The sequence below is a fragment of the Chiloscyllium punctatum genome, chromosome 38 (genome assembly GCF_047496795.1).
Source record: "Chiloscyllium punctatum isolate Juve2018m chromosome 38, sChiPun1.3, whole genome shotgun sequence".
Lineage (NCBI taxonomy): Eukaryota > Metazoa > Chordata > Chondrichthyes > Orectolobiformes > Hemiscylliidae > Chiloscyllium > Chiloscyllium punctatum.
In genome coordinates, this window is record NC_092776.1 from 16,610,059 (window position 1) to 16,632,744 (window position 22,686).

Genomic DNA, 22,686 nt, shown 5'->3' on the forward strand with positions numbered 1-22,686 from the left:
GTAAATCAGGAAAAGCAAGGGAGGGAAGAACTGGAGGAAATCAAAGATCACTACAAAATTGGAATGCCCAGTGCTTACAGTTATTGGGAAATTGTGCAGTGGGCTGTGAGCAGTTGTTGGAGCTATGGGCTGTCCCTGAGACCTGATGGACATCATCCTAGGTTCTAAAAATAAATTGCTAATGAGATATTTGTGTTAAGTTGGTGATATTTGTTTAGGTTGGCAAGCTGCAATGAATGATGCCCCACAGAGATCTGTGCTGTGGCCTCAACTTTTGATCATTCATAACTTGGAGGAAGGGACCATTGGTATGGATGTTAAATTTGCTGATGTCACAAAGTTATAGGTAGGAAACCAAGTTGTCAAGACAACTTGGGGCTACAATGGGATATAGGTGGGCTAAGTGAATGGCCAAGGATTTGGAAGTGGTGTATAATGTAGGAAAGTGGGTAACTGTCCATTTTGGCAGGAAGAATTTTTAAAAATTCTAAATGGTAAGAGATTGCGGGTGTCCTGTTGCATGGATCACAAAGGTTATTATATGGGTAGGGAATGCTAACAGAAATTTTAAATACAAAAGTAGGGACGTTATGCTTCAGTTATATGGGGCATCAGTAAAACCACATTTAAAGTATCATATACAGTGTAAAAGCAAATTACTGCGGATGCTGGAATCTGAAACCAAAAAAGAGAAAATGCTGGAAAATCTCAAAGTCTTGCAGCATCTTTAAGGAGAGAAAAGAACTGAAGTTTCGAGTCTAACTGACCCTTTGTCAAAGCTTTATGCTGCTTATGCTGCTAATTTGTGTAAATAGTCTTGATTGTGCAAAACAGAAGTTTGAACCAAATGTTGTTTGTCTATACTGTTATTTTATATTTATGGCCTCTAGTTCTGATCTTGCTTACAATTAGCAGCTTTTTCCCACATCAACCCTGTCAAATCATTTCTGAATCTTCAAAACTTCTGTATCAAGTCACCCCCTCAATCTTCCCTTCTGTAGAGAAAAGCATTCCAGCCTGCTCATCCTTGCCTGATGAGCAAAAGATCTCAATCTATTAAATATTTTTTGTACTTTCTCCAGTAGCTTTATATCAGTTTTATAATAGACAAGAACTGTTCACAGTGCTAGGTGTGGTCCTAACCAGGTTTGATATGAGTTTACTGTGACTTCCTCTGCTTTTCAGTTCTCTTTCTGAAAATGTAGTTTAGTACTTTTTTTAATGGGTTAATTATTATTCGTCATATGTACTGAGTTGTGTATCTGTATCTCCAGACCACTCCGCTCTCTACCCCATTTAGATTCTTACTCACAAACAATATGTCACTTTCTATTTTACTTGTAAAGTAGCTCAAACAATTTGTCAGTTACATATCCATTCTGCAGGATAATTCTTGGCAATCTGTATTTTGGCACAGTCCTTTACCCATGCACTAATTTGATCTCATTTACAGATTTTGAAGTGGTTTTCCAGATTCTTATTGCAAATTAGTTACATAAATTGTAAGCAATGTGGTCCTTGTGGAACATCGCTTCCCACCATTTGTTAATTGGAGTAAGAGTATTGAACGTCCATTCTCTGCTTGGTGCTATTAGCTACTTTACTCTCATCGCTGATGCTTCTTGCTTGTCTCCTCGTATTTGTACTTTCAACGTGATTCCTAATCTCGTAACCTACTGTTCTTGTCATGCCGTGGTAGTAATCTTGCCTTTAAGCAGTTCAAGTCCCACTTGTTCCAGAGGTGTGTAATAATATCTCTGAACAGGCTGATTAGAAATAGTTTTTTCAGACACTTTGAAAGTCAAGTATATTGTACCTACTTCGTTACCCTTATTTACATTTTGTTACTTTAAAAAATTCAGTACAGGAAATCAACATGACCCCTTTTGAAACATGTGTTCACTATGATGCATTTGCTAACTTCCATCAGTTTCAGTTTAATAATCCATGTCTTAGATTGGTCCTAAGATGTTCTAAGTTTAACATTTCATTTTCTGAACAAATAAATTGCTATGCATCTCACAAGAATCTTGCAGATGTTTGTACCTAATACACTTATGTATGATTTTTTTTTTGTCTTTGCATCCCGCTTTAAAATCTTGCGTGATTGTACATTTTCATGATGTAATAGATACCAGCAACTGCCTAACAATGTGATTACTTTCAAAACACAGGCACAGAACAAGCAAACAGGAATTCTTGCTGCAGCAAAGGTGATTGAAACAAAAAGTGAGGAAGAGCTGGAAGATTATATTGTGGAAATTGATATCCTGGCATCATGTGATCATGATCATATTGTCAAGCTGCTAGATGCATTTTACTATGAAAACAAGCTGTGGGTAAGTGACATTTCTCCCATTAATAAAAACGCTATTTATGTTAAACATTTAGTTTCTATCTCTGGGACTTTGAACTTAGATCTAATTTCAGATCTCATTTAAAGAGCACTGCTTATGAATGCATAGCTTGCTCACTACTGTACTCCAAAAGATTTTTAGATTACTTTCCATGTTAAATTAACTGTTTCTTCTCATATATTCTATTTGCTTGTCTTAGTTCCCTTTTCATTTCTCTTCGTATTTAGTCACCTTCTCTTCTGTATTATCTACCTGATATCTGGCATTATGCACTGTTTTTCTAATTCATATTGACCTCCATTTCCTTGCTCATTCACATTACTCTGGTTGCACTATGTTCCCTCCTAATGGGAATGTATGTCAATTTTACTTGAACTGTCTCCTATTTAAAGTTTGCCCTTTATTCCATTACATTTTTAAGTACGATTTCTTCTTTGAAATAAAATTTAAACTGACAGTTCAGTGTTACTGATGATTCTCTGATCAGAAGGTGCATTGCAAATTAAGTTTCTAATTTTTCCTGTTCTTCTCACTGCATTGTTAAGAGATGCATGTTATGATTCACTCGGGTAGCATGCAATTGAGGACTGCTGTCCCCGAAGTCGTCACAAAAATTGGAATTTTTAAGTAGTATGCAAAGACTCCACATTTACCTGATGCTCAGACTCAGGTCAAAAGAATGCACAAATCAGGTTTCTCTACTGAACGAGAATGACTTTATTACAAGTAGTTAGATTCTAGTTACAGGTAAACCATTGTAAAACATTAGGGTATAACACTTGAATTAAAATTCTAATATCCTTATAAACGTCCCTTTAACATTCTCGTATTGATCTATATGATTCTTCTGCTGTCCAGCACATTGCTTCAGTTGTCTTTTCCCCAAATATTTCCACTGGTGTATAGAAGCCACAGTTAAGAGTCACAGCTTACAACAACTGTTGCTGGAAAGATAAAGAGGTTTTCTTCAGGTTTAAAGTTCTTTATTTTCTTAACTCTAATGACCACTAAACAACAATATTCACAAATCCAACCCCTCTTTTCTTAACTACTTACTATCTGGCTCCAACTCTATTTAAAAAAAAGCTGTCCCAATAAGACGCTTATAAAATTGCTTTTGATAATCAAGGGAGTCCAGGGTTATGCAGGCAGACAGGAAAGTAGAAATGAGACAATAATCACATCATTTGGCCAGAAGGGCCAAATATCTGCTCCAGTTCTTGCATCCTATTTTCCTATGACTCTCTATCATATGATATAATTAATTATGATGTTCAAGTATGCGTATTTGGGTCTTTTTCAGATTGGCATGATATGACTAGTGGGATCCTGCAGGGATCTGTGCAGGGCCCTCATTATCTTACAATCTATATCAATGACTTAGATGAGAAGATCAAAGGGATGGTTGTCAAATTTGCAGATGACACAGGTGGATAAGAAAGTATATTGTGAAAACAACATAAGAGTGACAAAGATAGGTTGAATGAGTAATGTGGGAAAACATGAAATTTTTCACTTTGGCAGCAAGAATGAAAAAATACTGAACAGCTACTGAATTCTAGAGTATGACAGAATTTACATGTTCTAGTGCACAAGTCTCAGTGTTAGTATGCAGGTACAGTAAGTGATTATGAAGGCTAATAGCCTTTATTACAACAGGAATTGAGCATGAAAGAAAGAATGTTGTGTTTCAGTTATACAGGGTATTAGTAAGATCACATCTTAAATACTATGTGCAGTTTTGCTCTTGTTATTTAAGGAAGGATGTAAATGTATTGGAGGTGTTTCAGAGGAGGCTTACTTTATTAATATCTGGAATATGTTGTTTGTCTTTTGAGGAAATAATACATGTCTAGGCTTGTTTTGGAGTTTGGAAGTATGAGGAGTGATTTAATTGAAATGTATAACATCCTGAATGGTATTGAAAGGCTATTCACTTTGTGGGCCAGTCCAGAACTAGGTGACGCTGTTCGAAAATGAGGGGTCACATGTTAAGACAGAGATGAGGCAAGAATTTTTTGAGGTTTATTGCTCTCTGGAAGTTTCTGTCTCGGAATGTAGTGGAAGTAGGTCATTGAATGTTTTTAAGTCGGAGATAGATGAATTCTTGATGGGCAAGGGAAGCAAAGGTTATTGGGATAGATGGGAATGTAGAATTCAGAACACAAACAGATTGATCATGGTTTTAGAGTCAGATGTACAGCATGGAAACAGCCCCTTTTGGTCAAACTCGTCCATGCCGACTAGATATCCCAACCCAATCTAGTCCCACCTGCCAGCACTTGGTTCATATCCCTCCAAACCCTTCCTATTCATATATATATCCATCCAGATGCCTTTTAAATGTTGCAGTTGTACTAGCCACCACCACTTCCACTGGCAGTTCATTCCATATACATAACGCCCTCTGCGTAAAAACGTTACCCCTTAGGTCTCTTTTATATCTTTCCTCTCTCAGCCTAAACCTATGTCCTATAGTTCTGGACTCCCCCATCCCAGAGAAAAGACTTTGTCTATTTATCCTATCCATGCCCCTCATGATTTTATAAACCTCTATAAGGTCACCCCTCAGCCTCCGACGCTCCAGGAAAACAGCCCCAGCCTGTTCAGCCTCTCCCTATAGCTCAAATCCTCCAACCCTGGTAACATGCTTGTAAATCTTTTCTGAACCCTTTCAAGTTTTACAATATCTTTCTGATAGGAAGGTAACCAGAATTGCACGCAATATTCCAACAGTGGCCTAACCAATGTCCTGTACAGCCGCAACATGACCTCCCAACTCCTGTACTGAATACTCTGACCAATAAAGGAAAGCATACCAAACGCTTTCTTCACAATCCTATCTACCTGTGACTCCACTTTCAAGGAGCTATGAACCTGCACTCCAAGGTCTCTTTGTTCAGCAACACTCCCGAGGACCTTGCCATATGCAGCACCTCACATTTACCTAAATTAAACTCTATCTGCCACTTCTCAGCCCAATGGCCTATCCGATCAAGATCCCATTGTAATCTGAGGTAACCTTCGCTGTCCACTACACCTCCAATTTTGGTGTCATTTGCAAACTTGCTAACTATACCTCTTATGCTCCCATATTGAAAAGTAAATTACCCTCAAGAGTGAATGGCTTCCTCCTGCCTCTAGTTTGTATGTTTGTATGATTATACAAAGGTTGGTGGTATACAGTTCATTCTGCTATAACACGTTTCGTTAAAAGCAAATTCACTGTAACACGATTGGCAAACTGGGGACATTGTTTCCAAAGCGCAAACTTTTAAAATGTGTGTTGGCCGTAACATAATTATATCTCCAACACTTTAAGCGTTGTCTCTAAAGCACAATTTTTCTATAATGCAGAGTTGCTCAAAAATACAATCATAGTGTTATAGAAGGACTACCTGTATCAGTATTGTAGATGGGAGAGTAAAATTGCAGTAGGTATTGATAGAGTGAGCAAAGCAGTGACGGTTGGATTTCAGTGTTTGTAAAGGTGAGACTATCCATTTTGCACTAAAGTAAGATTATCATTCCATGCTGTTTGGATGGGGAAAAAGCTGAACAGTGCAGGTCCAAAAAAAATTGTGGGTTCATGAACAGTTCAGAAAAGTGAAAGGTTTGGTATTGTCATGTTACCGGACATATAGTGCAGAAGTCTGACTAATGATACGAGTTCAAATCCCACCCTGGCAGCTGAGATCTTTATGTTCAGTTGATAAAGTAAATCTTGAAAGATAAATTAGTATCAGTAATGATTTCAGGAAGGAAGTTTCCTGTTCCTACCCATCATGCCCATGATTGATGCCATACTCTTAGCAAATGTGGGGCAGTTAAGATTTGATCACATTGCTGTGGGTCTGGAGTAACATTTGGTATGACCAGGTAAAAATAGCAGTTTCCTTCCCTAAAGGACATTATGAAACAGATGGGTTTTTTTGACAATCGAAAGTAGAGTCACAGGTAGATAAGATAGTGAAGAAGGCATTTGGTGTGCTTTCCTTTATTGGTAAGAGCATAGAGTGTAGGCGTTTGGGAGGTCATGTTGTGGCCGTACAGGACATTGGTTAGGCCGCTTTTGGAATATTGAGTGCAATTCTGGTCTCCTTCCTATAGGAAGGATGTTGTGAAACTTGAAAGGGTTCAGAAAAGATTTACAAGGATGTTTCCAGGGTTGGAGGATTTGAGCTACAGGGAGAGGCTGAATCGTCTGCATTTCCTGGGGTGTTGGAAGCTGAGGGGTGACCTTATAGAGGGTTATAAAATCATGAGGGACATGTATAGGGTAGATAGACAGGTCTTTTCCCTGGGGTAGGGGAAGTTCATTACTGGAGGGCATAGGTTTATGGTGAGCGGAAAAGATTTAAAAGGGACCCAAGGGCAGCTTTTTCACGCAGAAGGTGATGTGTGAATAGAATGAGTTGCCACAGGAGATGGTGGAGGCTGGTACAATTGCAATATTTAACCGGCATCTGGTTGGGTGTATGAATAGGAAATGTTTAGAGGGATATGGGACAAATGCTGGCAAATGGGACTAAATCAGTTTAGGATATCTGGTTGGCATGGACAAGTTGGACCATGCTGTACATCTTTATAACTTTGTGACAATGGTCATGGTCATCATTAGAATCTTAATTCCAGACTTTTATTGAATTCAGATTCCACTATCTGCCATGTTGGAATTTGAACCCAGGTCCCCAGAAAATTGATGACAAAACAGAAATTGCTGAAAAAATGCAGCAAATCTGGCAGCTTTGAGAAAGGGTCACTGGACCTAAGTCATTAAGTCTGATTTTTCTTCACAGATGCTGCCAGACCTGCTGAGTTTTTCCAGCATTTTCTGTTTTTGTTTCCAATTTACAGCAGCCGTAGTTCTTTCAGTATTCCCCAGAACATTACCTGGGTCTCTGGATTAGCAGTCCAGTGATAATACCACTCGGCCCCTGGACCTAGCAAACAATTCAAGGGTAAGTAGGGTTCAGCAATAACTGCTAGCTTTGCAAGTAATACCCACAACCTGTGATTGAATTTTTAAAAATAAAATGATCAGGTACAAAAAAGAAGAGTTATTAGAAAACTAGGATACGAAGGGCAGGAGCTTGTGCTGCAGCATTACAAAACTCTTGTTCATTCACATCTAGGGTATTGGGTATACTTCTGCTCAGCGAATTGTTACAATCCATATCGACATGATAACTGTAGAGCTCTTCGTGCAATTTGAAGTAATATCCCCTGAGCAGGGAGATAATTGTATTCCTAGTGACAATCTTGAAATTTACAGCAATATTTCAAGTTTCAAGACTTTTACTGTAACATATAAACTTAATACACCATCAATGAAATGCTTGGGCACTTTTGCTGTATATAGCAAAGATAATCTATATTACTGTCTTCACACAAACAGTACTTCCAAGCTATATGTTTTCTTGATCCATTCTGCTCTCCACAACATTACAGCCTTATAGGATCACAGGATTACAGCTCTTGTCTCTGATCCAGTACTTTTCCATGTTTAAACAGAATTGTTTCTGGCTGTGTTTGGTAATCTGTTGCACCTCTGGACCTGATTTGGATCACTACATTGAGTGCTCTTTGATTTGCTGTGTCTGTGCCAGTTGTTAAGGAGCAACACAGTTTGTTCCTTTACCTTGATGGTTTTAAATGTATTTTCTTTTTGGAAATTATCATATCCCCTTTTAAAGCCTTGATCAAAATGCTTTCTCCAAATACTTGGGTGGTGCGTACCAGGTGTTAACCATTTGCTGTCTTCTGTTACCATTGGTTCTTTTGTCATTCAATTGAAGTTGTAGTCCTCTGATTGTCAGCCTTTCTTCGATGTTTGTCTATTTATTCTACCTAGGCTTTTCATGATTTTTGAACACATTTATTACATACCCTTTCAACCTTCCTTTCTCAAAGGAGGACAGCCGCAATTCATGAAATACAATCCTGTAAAGCTTGTCCTTTTAAAATGTGATGCATGAATATTGCAAAGATTAGTTACTAATGAATCAGGTGATGAGTGATTCAAACTGAGAGCTGGTTCATAACTGCCTGCTGATTTGTTATCCAGGGATAGAGAGCAGCTAAGACATACCATTGGGCAGTGATCATATGGGAGGCTGAGTCTTTCTTGCAGTGTGTTTAGTTTCACAATTCTCTAGAACTATGAGACATTGTTTATTATATTTGGGGCCACATTAACACTCCTCCCACATCTATCAGACGTCATAGCACTGAGCACTTCCTGTAAGTGATGCAGATAAACTGATGCCTGATTGCAAGACATTCTGGGGTTTGCACTTGTGTTGGAATACTATGTTGACTGTTTTAGCTTTGTTCTTATACATTTGTTAGGTTATCGGACTAGAGTTACAGGGGATTAGTCTATGAAGATTCCATTTTTCAATATACTACCTCTTACGAAGTTTCCAGATATAATTTATGAAATCCCCAGATTTATTTTCTTTCTGGATAAGGACTGTTCTTGAACTTCTGTGATCTGCTCAAGGTGTATCTCAGATGTCAGTTACATCACATCACTTTTCATCCCCTACCAGCAGTCTGCCTTCAGATACTTGTACCATTAGCAACTGACCATCTCTCAAGACATGTCACTTGACAAACAGCTTCTGAACCTCAGCCTACTTCCAACACCCTGTAAACAAAGATAAACTTTACGAGTTTGTTCATGGTTAGAATACTAAATACAGCTGGGTGGGAGTTCAGATTGAAAGCAGATCACTTTTTTGGACTATTGTGTGTAATCATTTGGAAATGTGTTCAGAAGGACTATGGGTTGCTACCCTTGATTTCTTGAATATATTGTGCTTTTAGCAGCCATCTTATCCAGAGAACCTCTTTGTGATGCACCAACTTGAGATTACAAAAATGTACATGTTATCTAGCTAGGAACCAGTAACTTCTTTTAAGCAGTAGATAATGTTTGATCTCTGAGGTAAATAGTAAGTAAAATGACAAGGTTCTGTGGTTTTGAACAAACAACAATCAACATTACTATCCAGATTTACAATATTACTATGCAAAGTTAAAACAATATCTGAAGAATGTCCAGAATTAGCAGGAAGTAAATATGTTTAAATAGCAAATTGTGGTTGAGCACCCTCACACATTTATGCTGTAAGGTGTATGTCATTTTTCCAAAATTTAATCCAAAATTATTTAAGGCACCTCAGTGAGATTTGCTGATTGATTTGTGTAGATGGGGCCAATTGTGGATGCTGAGCGTGATGAGAGGTGAACTGCTGTGTGTTTGCAATACAGGGGGAGAAGCCTCCACACTGCAAGATCTCTTTCTCTGCAGTGAAGTAACCAAAGCCTGGAAGATAGCTAGGGATTCTTTCCCACTGGTGTAAACTGTTTCCTCTAACTAGTGACTGTAAGATGTTACAATTGGTGTACCTACCACACGATATCATCTGTAAAGAATTGAAAGGATCTGGAAATAAAGGGATTGGAGAACAAAAGATCTTGGGAAGCAAAGTGGAGACCTCCTCAAATACCATGGATTGGTACTATTGAACTGTCTCCCTATTAATCTTTCCTACTAAATTGGGGACTTGGAGTACTACTTAATTTTTGTGATGACTCTGGTAATAGTGGGGTTCAAGTACCAGCAGACTCTTTTCTAACTGGATCATGTCAATTTCTAAATCTTTAAACTTGTATTATATGTAAATAGTTCAGTTTATTCCATTTTATTTTCATTTCTTTTACATAATAACCTTGCAGTTTATAATAAAAACTAAATCTGCAACATTGTGTGTTTGTGTTTTGATGAAAGACCATTAAGTTAAATCAAAAACAAAAATGATCTTTTAAGCCAAATGGGATCTTACCTATCCAGTCATACCACATCAAATGGCAAATGTAGTTAAAACAGACCCTGTGGATTTCTCAGTGACACACACGTGCGCGCACACGCCATTGTGGATCACCAAATCTCATGAAGCTTTGATTCCTTGAAACTCTCTCAATAGCCTCTCCACTGTGGACTGTCATGATCCACCGCTTCAGTCGTGGTAATTCAATCTTCTTTCCTGGGACTGCATTTCCCTGAATTCTTGAAACTCTACACAGCACCTGCTCATGGGCACAATCCCAGCTTTTCTGCAGACAGACCGCTTTACCAGGCTTTATTGCAATTGGTACTATTCTCCAAGCTCCAATCTTAGCTGCAGCAAGAAAGTACTCCTTGTGAGCTTCCTTCACCTTGACTCTGTTACATGGTAATATTGACGGTTGACAAACCCACACAACTCCCAGGGTCTTTCTTGAGTCTCAGCCCGCACTTGTAATTGCACAAATAGTTACCAGGATTTCTCCAAATCTTAACTGTTCAGAGTCTGCTACAGGAGCATCCTAAATAAAAAACCAAAAGAACTGCAGATGCTGTAAATCTGAAACAAAAATAGAAATTGCTGGAAAAGCGCAACAGGTCTGGGCGCATCTGTGGAGAGAAATTAGTTAATGTTTCAGGTGGAGTGACCATTCCTCAGAACTAAGGGAGGGTCACTCAACCTGAAACATTAACTCTGATTGCTCTCCACAAATGCTGCCATACCTTCTGAGCTTTTCCAGCAATTTCTACTTTTGTCTACAGCAACATTCTGTCTGGGATAGACCATCCTCTACCTACAGCAGAGCAGCTAACTTTTGACATTGTCAGGTGGCTTACCTTTTACCTTTTTATGAGAAAGTGAGGACTGCAGATGCTGGAGACCACAGTTGAAAAATGTGGTGCTGGAAAAATGCAGCAGGCCAGGCAGCGTCCAAGGAGCAGGGGAATCGACATTTCGGGCATAAGCCCTTCTTCAGGAATCTTTTATGACCAGAGTAAACCTCATAGTCTTTTTTTTGCACTAGTTCCAATCCTGCTGACCCTCTGTGTGTTCCCAACTCTGCAGATGATTGGGCCCTTTAAAGGTTTAGAAAAATAGCATTGACAATGCGCAACCTTTCATGCTGGTACTGCACCAAGACTCCCAGGGCCTAGCGGGAACTTTCTTGTGAAAGCTGAATCTTACAATCCCCCCATCCCCAACATTATAACAACAGAATAATCAAAGGGATTAAGTGACATAACAGCCAGATAGACTTTTGTAACATATACATGAGCAAGGCATTTTTCCCTCAACTCATTTTCTGCTTAAGACTTTGTTTCTGTATAACTTTAATTTTTAATGCATTTTTATTAAAATGTACAGAATTCATTCTGTTATAGGAACAGGCGTAGGCCATTTAACCCCTTGAGCCTCTTCCATCATTCGCTGAGTTCATGGCTAATTTGTGGCCTAATTCCATATGCCAACCTGACCCATATCTCTCAATATCTTTGCTTAAAAAAATTTTATCCACCTCTGATTTAAAATTAACAATTGATTCAGCATCCATTGCCATTTATAGTAGAGAATTCCAAACATCTACCATCCTTTGCGTGTAATGTCTCTCCTGAACTGTCTGGCCCTAATTCTGAGACTACGTCCACATGTTCTAGAATCTCGAACCATTGGAAACAGTTTATCTATCCTGTCTTCTGTTAATATCTTGAAGACGTGATCAGATCATCCCTTAACCTTCTAAATTCTAGAGAAAACAGACCTAATTTGTGTAATGTCTCCTCAAAATAATCCCTGAAGTGTAGCTTTCATTCATTCTTGGGGTTGATCAAATGTGGAGCTGGAAAAACCACTGCAGGTCAAGCAGCATCATCGATGTTTTGGGCAGGATCCTTTCACAGAACTAAGAGTGGGGGCAGAAGAGGGTTGAGAAATAAATAAAAGAAAGGGGGGGTGGTGGGCTGTGGGAAAGGTAGGTGGGATGGCGATAAGTGGATGCAGGTAGGAGGTGATCGAGATTGGTCAGTGGGAAGGGTGGAGCAGACAGGCAGGCAGGAAGGAAGATGGACAGATTAGATCAGGTAAAGGGTTGGGGGTGGACAGGGACGGCTGGACCTGGAATGCGGTGGGGAGTGGACAGATTTGGAAGCTTGTGAATTCTGTTAAGACATAGGATTATAAGCAGAAGACTAGGTGTTGTTCCTCCAGTTTGCGTGTTGCCTTATTTTGAAGGTGGAGGAAGCCAAGGATTGACGTGTCATTAAGGAATGAGAGGAGGAGTTAAAATGGCTGGCAACCAGGAGGTGGGGTTGATTGGAGCATGCAGACCTTAGATGTTCCCTAAACTGGTTCCTGAGTTTGCATTCAGTCTCTCTGATATAGAGTAGAGGAGACCACATCTGGAGCAACAGATGCAGTAAATTGTGTTAGAGGAAATGCAGATAAATCTCTGCTGGACTTGGAATGATTCTTTGGGGCCTTGAATGGAGATAAGAGGGGAGGTGTGGTGACAAGTGTTGCATCTCCTGCACTTGTAGGGAAAGGTGCCAGGTGTGGAGGAGAGGTTGATGGGGAGTGTGGACCAATGAGGGAGTTGCGGAGGGAACGTTCCCTATGGTGGGGAAAGAAAAGTCTTTTTGGTGGTGGGGTCAGACTGCAGGTGGAGAAAATGATGGAGGATGAAGCATTGGGTTTGAAGATTGGGGTGGAATGTGAGGACCAAGGGAATATTCTTGCAAACCTATGTTGTACTCCCTCTAAGGTCAATATCTGTATATCCTTTCTAAGGTACGGTGCCCAGACTTGCTCACATGACTCTAAGTGGGGCCTAATCAGGGTTTTGTATAACTGCAGCATAACGTTTGTGACCTTATACTTCAGCCCTCTAGATATAAAGGCCAGCATTGTATTAACTAACTTGATTATTTTCTACACCTGTTCATGACATTTTAACAATATATGCATCTAAACACCCAGGTCTCTTTGGATATTTACTGTATTTAACAAATCTCACATTTACTTTGAACTCCATCAGACCCAGTTTTCTCCATTCACTTAGACTATTAACATGTCTTTGTAATTTTATGCTATCATCTACACTGTCTATGGTGCCGCTTAACTTTGTGTCATCAACTGATTTTGATACGTAAATTTGTATGCCATTATCCAAGGCATTAATAAAAAAAAATTGAGGCCCTATCCATTATCCCTACTTTCTATCCTGTGACACTCAACTAATTTCCCAGCCCTGTCAGTGATCCGACCTCCGTTCCGTGGACTTCTGCTTAAGTCAACAGTCTCTTATATGGGACTTTATAGGGACTTTGAAACAGTATTTAATAAACAACATCCGACATTAAATAAGGGTCTCACAGGATATAGTTCAAAGCTGGGTAAGTGGAAGTGCAAATGAGCCATAGTCACCTTGAATGATTGAGCAGACCTACCATTCATTAGAGTAAATTGTGTACAAAGGTTGTTGGCTGTTGCACCATTGTTTTAAGACCTATGTTGACCTGTCTCTAACTGGCAACTTTCTCTTCCCACAGATTCTGATAGAGTTCTGTGCTGGAGGAGCTGTAGATGCAGTAATGCTGGGTACGTTCTGTTGAATTGTGCTGTAAGTTATTCTGACATTGGCTGTGTCTAGCTTTAATCTTTGTGCTGAAAATAATAAGAAGAAGAAATAAATGTTTAGATGGTGCAACATGGAAACAGACATTCATCCAAATAGTCCATGTTGCCGTTTACACTCCATGAATAAATAGTCCAGTTCACATTTCCGTGTATCTATAATCGTTTATCTCAGTTTATTTTGATTTATCTAACCTTCAGTAGTTTCAACTTCACCTACTAACCCTGGAAATAATGGCCTACTAACTGTCTGTCTGAAGAAGTTTCCCTGTCCTCTGGCCAAAATTACCTTAATTTAATTTTGTTTCAGTGGCTTTTTGTTTCAGAGTCTCAACCAAAGGAAACAGCTTGGTTCACTCTGTTTTGTCACATCCTTTCAGCATTTCAAACATGTCATTATCGCTCTTTAAGTTACTTTATTAGGGTGAAACGATTGATTTTTCTCCACTTCCCCTCAAAATTTTTCTTCTTATCGGGCATCATTCTAAAAATCCACTCTGTACCGTCTCTAAAAGCCTAACCTTTTTTCTGAAATGTGAACCTTTTCCTAAAATACTGCATACAGTTCTCTAACATCTTAAGATTTTATATCTGCTTATTTTATCTGCTTGTTTTATATTTCTGTATCTCTCTTGTTTAAAAGCTTCAATTTCTTTAGCTTGTTTCATGGCCTTATCACCCTGAGGTGCTGATATCTTTACTGTCCTGTGAATAGCCAGTAACACCCATGTTTCTTGAATGAGTAAACAAAAATCTTTCTCCTAAATCTCACTACCCTTTCCCCAGTGCTGACTTAGTGTATTCATAGTCATTCTTGCTGGAACAAAACTAAATGTTGCCTCCTCACAATTTCCAATTGAATGCCCTCTCTCACTTTATAACTGATTATCCCATCTTACTTTTATCTTGTAAAGAACCTGATATTTTCATTCCATTTGTAAATTTAACACCATGCCCTCTAGCCCTGTATCCAAATTGTTGCCATATACAGTGAGGTTCACGTGGATGCAAATGTTCACATTCAACCACTTTGGAAAACTGTCTGTAATCTCGCTCTGTTCTCTCTTCTAACCAACTCTTTTGTGTAGTTTGCCATCCACATGCAATAGGTTTGAACCCTGGATCATCATATTAAAGATTTTCCTAAAGTCATGCCACACTTGTGTTTACTAAATTATTCCCATTTGAAATGCCAAACACGGTTATCCTTTTTGAAAATTCATGCTGGCTGCTTCTCTTTTCTCTTCATACTCATGGTAATTTAATCCATAATTAAAGACTAAAGTTTTTTTCTACCACAAATGTTCACTGCCCTGCTTTTACCCAGAGGAACTGTTTCCTGTTTTAAAAGCGGTTCCACATTGGGTACTTTCCAGTTCCCTGACTTGCAGCCACACCCAATAATGCTCAGAAATGCCATTTCTTGGGACTGTACAGTTTCTCCCCATATCTTCTGCCTGATCTTATGATGTATTCAAGCCGACATTTGTATTTACAAGATTCCTTTCATTGTCATCCACATCTCCAATAAAAATCTGATGCACAAATATTTATTAAACACTTCATCCTTTATTGATCATTATTTACAGATTAACAGTCCTCTTCTGCAATTTCAGCTTGTTTTTAACAATTCTCTTTTTACTGATCGACTTTGTAAGAGCACAAGAAGTAGCAGTAAGGGATACCATTTGGCTGTCAAGCCTTCTCTGTCATTAAGTACGATTATGGCTGATCTTAGGCATCAATTCAACTTCCCCACCCCTCTCAAACACCTAAATGCCCTGAGAGACCAAAAATCTGTCTCTGTCATCTTTAAATGTGTTCAATGATTGAGCATTGATAAACCTTTTGGGGTGGAGAATCAAATTTTTTTTGTATTGTCATGAATGTTTTGACAATTTTCTTCAAATTTCTCCCTTCTCTTCCGCGCCCCCCTTCTCTTCCCCGCGCCCCCTTCTTCCCCACCCCCCACCCCCCCTCCTTTTCCGCGCTCCCATTTTTCTTTTTCTCTGAGGAAATTGGAGAATATCAGGAAGATCCTGCATTCCAGAAAATAAACTCCACTCCAGATCACATTGAGCTGCTGTTGGTTTTCCATATTTGGCTCATTGGAGGTCCCCTGTGGCAAAAAGCAGGTACTACAGCAAGAGGGAGTCTGATGTTTTCAGAAATGGCTGGATCCTTATTCACTGAGTAGTGTTCAGTGGTACGTCTCAGAATACTGTCAGCCTTTCATGAGCCTGATATTTCTGGCATGGTATCAAGGTCAGTCTAGCTCATACCCACAATGTTCAGTATTATCTTTCTAACCTTGCTGCTGCATGCTCTTGTTTTATAGAATTGGAAAGAGCTCTGACTGAGCCTCAAATTCGAGTAATTTGTAAACATACACTGGAAGCTCTGAGCTACCTCCATGACAACAAGGTGATCCACCGAGACTTGAAAGCAGGGAATATCTTGCTCACAATGGAAGGAGATGTCAAACTGGGTAAAACTTATTTTCTTTTATTCAATAGCATTCTTAAGGTCAAAATGTGTGGCGCTGGAAAAGCACAGCAGCTTAGGCAGCATCCGAGGGCAAGAGAATCGATGTTTTGGGCATAGGCCCTTCATCAGGAATGTTATTCGTATTGTCTGAAAATCTGCTTGTAACAGTGTCTGAGATATAAGAAGAAAAATTTGTTAGAACCCAAAAGTAAAAGACTCTGTTCATGAGAAATCAATGAGATACGACATATTAGTCAGCATCTGAGACAAACAAGAAGTTAGTGTTTTCATTGGTAGCCTTTATCAAGAAAAGCCATTTATGCTTCACTAGGCTTTGGACAGGCAAGTTGTGATTGTCTCATTAGGAGTATTGGTATAATTTTCCAGTATTCTTTCAATTGGATCACTGAGCTATACAATTGTACATGTTTTCAGTTAAAGATTAGAGGAGTGCCCAAGGCCTATTGAGTGAAAGCATTAATTATCTGTATTTACTTTCCCAACATTAATAAAGGACAATGAATGGAGTGCAAGTGGGCTTTGGACATTCTTTTTAGTCCTGCCATTTCTTTTAAATAGCAGAATCACCATGAGTTCTTGTCTAATAATGGTTTCTATATATTTCAGCAAAAATGTACACTTTTCTGCTCTACAGGAGCTGGGACCTGGGGCAAGGCTGCCTCAGCGCCTGCAGTCAGTTTAATAAATTAATTGTCAGAAATGTCCTACCTGTTCAGGCCCAGAACCATTGGACTAGGTGAGACCTATTCTTTTTCTTTTCTATTACAGCTGATTTTGGGGTCTCAGCAAAGAATAACAGGACATTGCAACGAAGGGACTCCTTTATTGGGACACCTTACTGGTAAGATGTGATTTTTACTTCTAAGCTTGACTTGTTCTTTGTGAGGATCTAGTATTATTTATCAGTTTCCAACTGTGTGGATTGTATGTAGTGAATAGTTATTGGTGTCTGGGATTACATGCTTTCCAATGTCCTGCCTCAGATATTCAGTGATGTACTGTATCTGTCTCTCTCTAGGATGGCACCTGAAGTTGTGATGTGTGAGACGTCAAAAGACAAACCTTATGATTATAAGGCAGATATCTGGTCACTTGGTGTCACCCTGATTGAGTTGGCTCAAATGGAGCCACCGCACCATGAGCTGAATCCTATGAGAGTCCTACTGAAAATTGCTAAAGCTGACCCACCCACACTGACGCAACCATCCCGATGGTAAGTATACTTCCATTGGCGGCTAATTGCAAGCACCTATTTATATTGCAAATTTTAGTGTTTGTAGATTTCTGTGGATATTTCATCGAGTTGTTGTGTAATTCAGTGTTATACAAAGAAACCTCGGTTATCCGGCATTTGATTTAACCGAAGTTTGGATGATCCAAATAAGATCGCAAGGTCCCGATGCATGGCTAACGATGTTATCCGGCATAGATTTATCCAGCACTCGATTACCTGAACAAAATACTCCCCGTCCGTGTTCTTCAGATGATTGAGGTTCCTCTGTAATTAGATTAGATCTGTGCACTCAAATCCTTAAATAGTGTCCACTTCTCTTGAACACAGTATTACAGTAATCCATCCTGTTCAGTTCTACTCTCCTTGTACTACTCTGGTATCATGTTCATACACCACCTCTTGTTCCATCCCTTCTGTTTCATCTTTTAAACAAAAGATGTGTTCAGAAAAAGTGCGGTGGAAATAACAGAATTAGTACCAACAGCTGCAACCTGAAAAAAAAAGTGGAGCAATAGGTAATGATCCAAAACATGTCAAATTTGCTATTGAGTCTGAAAAGCTGTAAAGTGTCTAATTGACGGATGAAATACTGTTCCTCATGCTTTAATGGAGGTGTTGGGGATGATTGAAGAATGAATGATCTGTGATTAACCTTCAGGTGGGAACCTTCAGGTTTTGTGCTGTACCTGCCCTGGAAATGTTTGGTGGGGAATGTAGGAGATGCAACAGGTATAAGTAAAAATGAGATCTCAAACTGGTGAAGCTACAACATGGGACTATTTATATGTCAAACAGGAGTATGCAATAGACTGGGCATATTAGATCTAAGCTCTGCAGTTTTGCCACACTTAGCCATAAATGGCAGTAGATGTTAAGTAACTAGCAGGAGAAGGTGGCTGCACAAGTACCTCCATTTTCAATGATGAGTGAGCCCAGCACAACCGTGCAAAAGTTGCTGAAGTGTTGAATTCAACTTCAGTCAGAAGATTTGAGTGGATAATCAGTTCCAGCCGCCACCTGAAGTCTCCAGCATCAAAGTCTTCAACCAATTTGGTTCAACCAATGTGCAATCACGAAATGGCTGAAGACCCTGGACATTCAAAGGCTATACGTCCTTACCACATCCTGGCAATAACACTGAAGATTTAAGAACTAGTCACATCCCTACCTGAGCTGTTACACGATAGTTTCAGAACTGGCATGTATCTGACAATGTAGAAGAAATTCTGGATTAGTGGTGCTGGAAGAGCACAGCAGTTCAGGCAGCATCCGAGGAGCAGTAAAATCGACGTTACGGGCAAAAGCCCTTCATCAGGAATACAGGCAGAGAGCCTGAAGCATGGAGAAATAATTGAGAGGAGGGTGGGTGTGTGGAGAAAGTAGCATAGAGTACAATAGGTGAGTGGGGGAGGGGATGAAGGTGATAGGTCAGGGAGGAGGGTGGAGTGGATAGGTGGAAAAGAAGATAGGCAGGTAGGACAAGTCCGGACAAGTCATGGGGACAGTGCTGAGCTGGAAGTTTGGAACTGTGGTGAGGTGGGGGAAGGGGAAATGAGGAAACTGTTGAAGTCCACATTGATGCCTTGGGGTTGAAGTGTTCCGAGGCGGAAGATGAGACGTTCTTCCTCCATATGTCTGGTGGTGAGGGAGCAGCGGTGAAGGAGGCCCAGGGCCTCCATGTCCTCGGCAGAGTGGGAGGGGGAGTTGAAATGTTGGGCCACAGGGCGGTGTAGTTGATTGGTGCGGGTGTCCCGGAGATGTTCCCTAAAATGCTCTGCTAGGAAGCATCCAGTCTTCCCAATGCAGAGGAGACTGCATCGGGAGCAACAGATACAATAAATGATATTGGTGGATGTGCAGGTAAAACTTTGGATGTGGAAGGCTCCTTTAGGGTCTTGGATGGAGGTGAGGGAGGAGGTGTTGGCGCAGGTTTTGCAATTCCTGTGGTGGCAAGGGAAGGTGCTTGGACGGGAGGGTGTGTTGAAGGGGGGGTGGGCGTGGACCTAACCAGGTAGTCACGGAGGGAATGGTCTTTGCGGAAGGCAGAAAGGAGTGGGGAGGGAAATATATCCCTGGTGGTGGGGTCTGTTTGGAGGTGGCGGAAATGTCAGCGGATGATTTGGTTTATGTGAAGGTTGGTAGGGTGGAAGGTAAGCACCAGGGGCATTCTGTCCCTGTTACGGTTGGAGGGGTGGGGCCTGAGGGCGGAGGTGCGGGACGTGGACGAGATGTATAGGAGGGCATCTTTAACCACGTGGGAAGGGAAATTGCGATCTGCAAAGAAGGAGGCCATCTGGTGTGTTCTGTGGTGGAACTGGTCCTCCTGGGAGCAGATACGGCGGAGGCGGAGGAATTGGGAATATGGGATGGCATTTTTGCGGGAGGTGGGGTGGGAAGAGGTGTAATCCAGGTAGCTGTGGGAGTTGGTGGGTTTGTAAAAAATGTCGGTATCAAGTCGATCGTCATTAATGGAGATGGAGAGGTCTAGGAAGGGGAGGGAGGTGTCAGAGATGGTCCAGGTAAATTTGAGGTCAGGGTGGAATGCGTTGGTGAAGTTGATGAATTGCTCAACCTCCTCGCGGGAGCACGAGGTGGCGCCAATGCAGTCATCAATGTAGCGGAGGAAGAGGTGGGGAATGGTGCCGGTGTAATTACGGAAGATCGACTGATCTACTTAGCCAACAAAGAGACAGGTATAGCTGGGGCCTATACTTGTGCCCATGGCTACCCCTTTGGCCTGGAGGAAGTGGGAGGATTCGAAGGAGAAGTTGTTATGGGTGAGGACTATATCGGCCAAATGAATGAGTGTGTTGGTGGAAGGGTACTGTTGGGGACATCGGGAGAGGAAGAAACGGAGGGCTTGGAGGCCTTGGTCATGGTGGGTGAGGTGTAGAGGGATTGTATATCCATGGTGAAGATGAGGCGTTGGGGGCTGGGGAAACTGAAGTCTTGGAGGAGGTGGAGGGCGTGGGTGGTGTCTCGAATGTATGTGGGGAGTTCCTGGAGCGGGGAGATAGGACAATGTCGCGGTAGTTAGAGATGAGTTCAGTGGGGCAGGAGCATGCAGAGACAAGGGGTCGGTCAGGGTGGTCAGGCTTGTGGACCTTGGGAAGGAGGTAGAACTGGGCAGTGCGGGGTTCCCGGACTATGAGGTTCGAAGCTGTGGGTGGGAGATCTCCTGAGTTGGAGGTTCTGTATGGTCTGGGTGATGATGGTTTGGTGATGGGGGCTGGGGTCATGGTCGAGGGGACAGTAGGAAAAGGTGTCCTCGAGTTGGTGTTTAGCTTCAGCGGTGTAGAGGTCAGTGCTCCAGACTACCATTGCGCCACCTTTATCTGCTGCCTTGATGGTGAGGTCGGGATTGGAGGGCTGCGCGTTGTGAGGGTGAGAGGTTGGAGTGGGGGAGGGGGGTCGACAGGTTGAGGCGGTTAATGTCCCAGCGGCAGTTGGAAATGAAGAGGTCGAGGGCAGGTAATAGGCCAGCGCGGAGGCGGGCGAAGGGGTCCTCTGAAGGTGGGCAGGAGTCCTGATTGTGAAAGTAAGCTCAGAGGCGAAGGTGGCGGAAGAAGTGTTCGATGTCACAGCGTGCATTAAATGCGTGGATGGAGGGGGATGAAGGTGAGTCCTTTGCTGAGGACTGATCGTTCGTCCTCAGTGAGGGGGAGGTCTGGAGGGATGGTGAAAACTCGGCAGGGCTGGGAGCTGGGAGTAGGGGTGGAGCCAGTAACTGGAATGGGTGTGGTGGTGGAGGGAATGCAGCTGGAGTCATGAGCAGGGGTGGTGTTCCCCTCCGGGTTCTGGGGTGCGGGGATGGTGACAGTGGGATATGTGGGGGGGGGGGGGGTGTCAGCAGAATGCAGGTGAGTGGCGTTGGTGGGGGCAGAAGTGGTGGCAAACATGTTCCAGAGGCCAGGGGAATCTAGTGGAATGTTTGAGGAGTGCTGGTTATGGAGGTGGGTAGATAAAAGGTTGTTGTACTTAGTTTTTGATGTTTTGAGATGGAGTTGAAATACTGTTTGTTGAGAGTATGAATTCTCCTGAGGATGTAGTGCAGAGTGGGTCCTTTGCAATTCTGAGAGTGTGGCCCTCAGCTGAGGCAGGACAGACTGTAGAAAAAATACTGACTTCTGTCTTGCACACAAAATGCAGGACAAATTCAATAAAGTTAATTACTGCCTTATCAGTGTAATCTTGATCATCAGCATGGTAATGGAAAGGATCATTAACAATGCAACCAAGCAGCACTTGCAAAGCAATAACCTGCTCACTGATGCTCAATTTGGGTGTCTCCATGGCCACTTGACTTGTGACCTCAATCTTGGTCCAAAGATGGACAAAAGAGCTAAATTCCAGAGATGAGGTGAGTGACTACTCTTAACATCCAGGCTGCATTTGACCAAGAATATCATCAATAGATTCTCTCTTGTTGGATATGCCTGGCACATATGTAGCATGTAAAGTTCATGTCACTAAGTTCATGCCTGGTCTTGGTCATGTTGTCTAGGTTTTTATGTGGATGGATATCATCAAGGAATCCCAGCAAAACCACAGTAATTGTGAAACAGGAAACTTTTCTGCTGGTTAGAGTTGTAACTATTTCAGAGGGAGCTGGTATTGGTCATTGGAGTCCTGTATCCATCCACATAAAAACCTAGACAACATGACCAAGACCAGGCATGAACTTTACTTGCTACATATGTGCCAGGCATATCCAACAAGAGCGAATCTATTCATAACTCTATAACATTTGCTGGCAAACATATTACTGATTTGCTGATTCAGTCAGTTGCTGAACGTAAGCATGCAGGTGCAGCAGGCAGTAAAGAAGGCAAATGGTAAGTTGGTTGTCATTGTGAGAGGATTTGCATACAGGAGCAACTATACAGGGCCTTGGTGGTGTTGCAACTATACAGGGCCTTGGTGAGGCCACACCTAGAATATTGAATGTCTACAAGTGAAGGTCAAATGGGGATTACTGCATTGGGTTACATTACCTATTTCCTAAGTGCCTGTTCACCATCTACAAGGCACAAGCCAGAAATGTGATGGAATTTTGCCTAGATGGGTGCAGCTTGTCTCAGGTGGTTTGTCAGCCACACAT

At 41.3% G+C, this 22,686-nt stretch overlaps 1 protein-coding gene across 3 annotated transcripts in view; it reads left to right on the forward strand.

Annotated features, from left to right (window-relative positions):
- Nucleotides 1–22,686, forward strand: part of slka (STE20-like kinase a) — a 182,611-nt gene that overhangs the window by 86,034 nt on the left and 73,891 nt on the right. For all 3 annotated transcript variants that reach the window (XM_072557283.1, XM_072557284.1, XM_072557285.1), the window contains exons 2-6: nucleotides 2,175–2,339; nucleotides 13,759–13,807; nucleotides 16,182–16,331; nucleotides 17,120–17,192; nucleotides 17,370–17,564. In XM_072557283.1, the coding sequence (XP_072413384.1) occupies nucleotides 2,175–2,339; nucleotides 13,759–13,807; nucleotides 16,182–16,331; nucleotides 17,120–17,192; nucleotides 17,370–17,564 (632 nt within the window). The remainder of the gene's footprint in view (nucleotides 1–2,174; nucleotides 2,340–13,758; nucleotides 13,808–16,181; nucleotides 16,332–17,119; nucleotides 17,193–17,369; nucleotides 17,565–22,686) is intronic.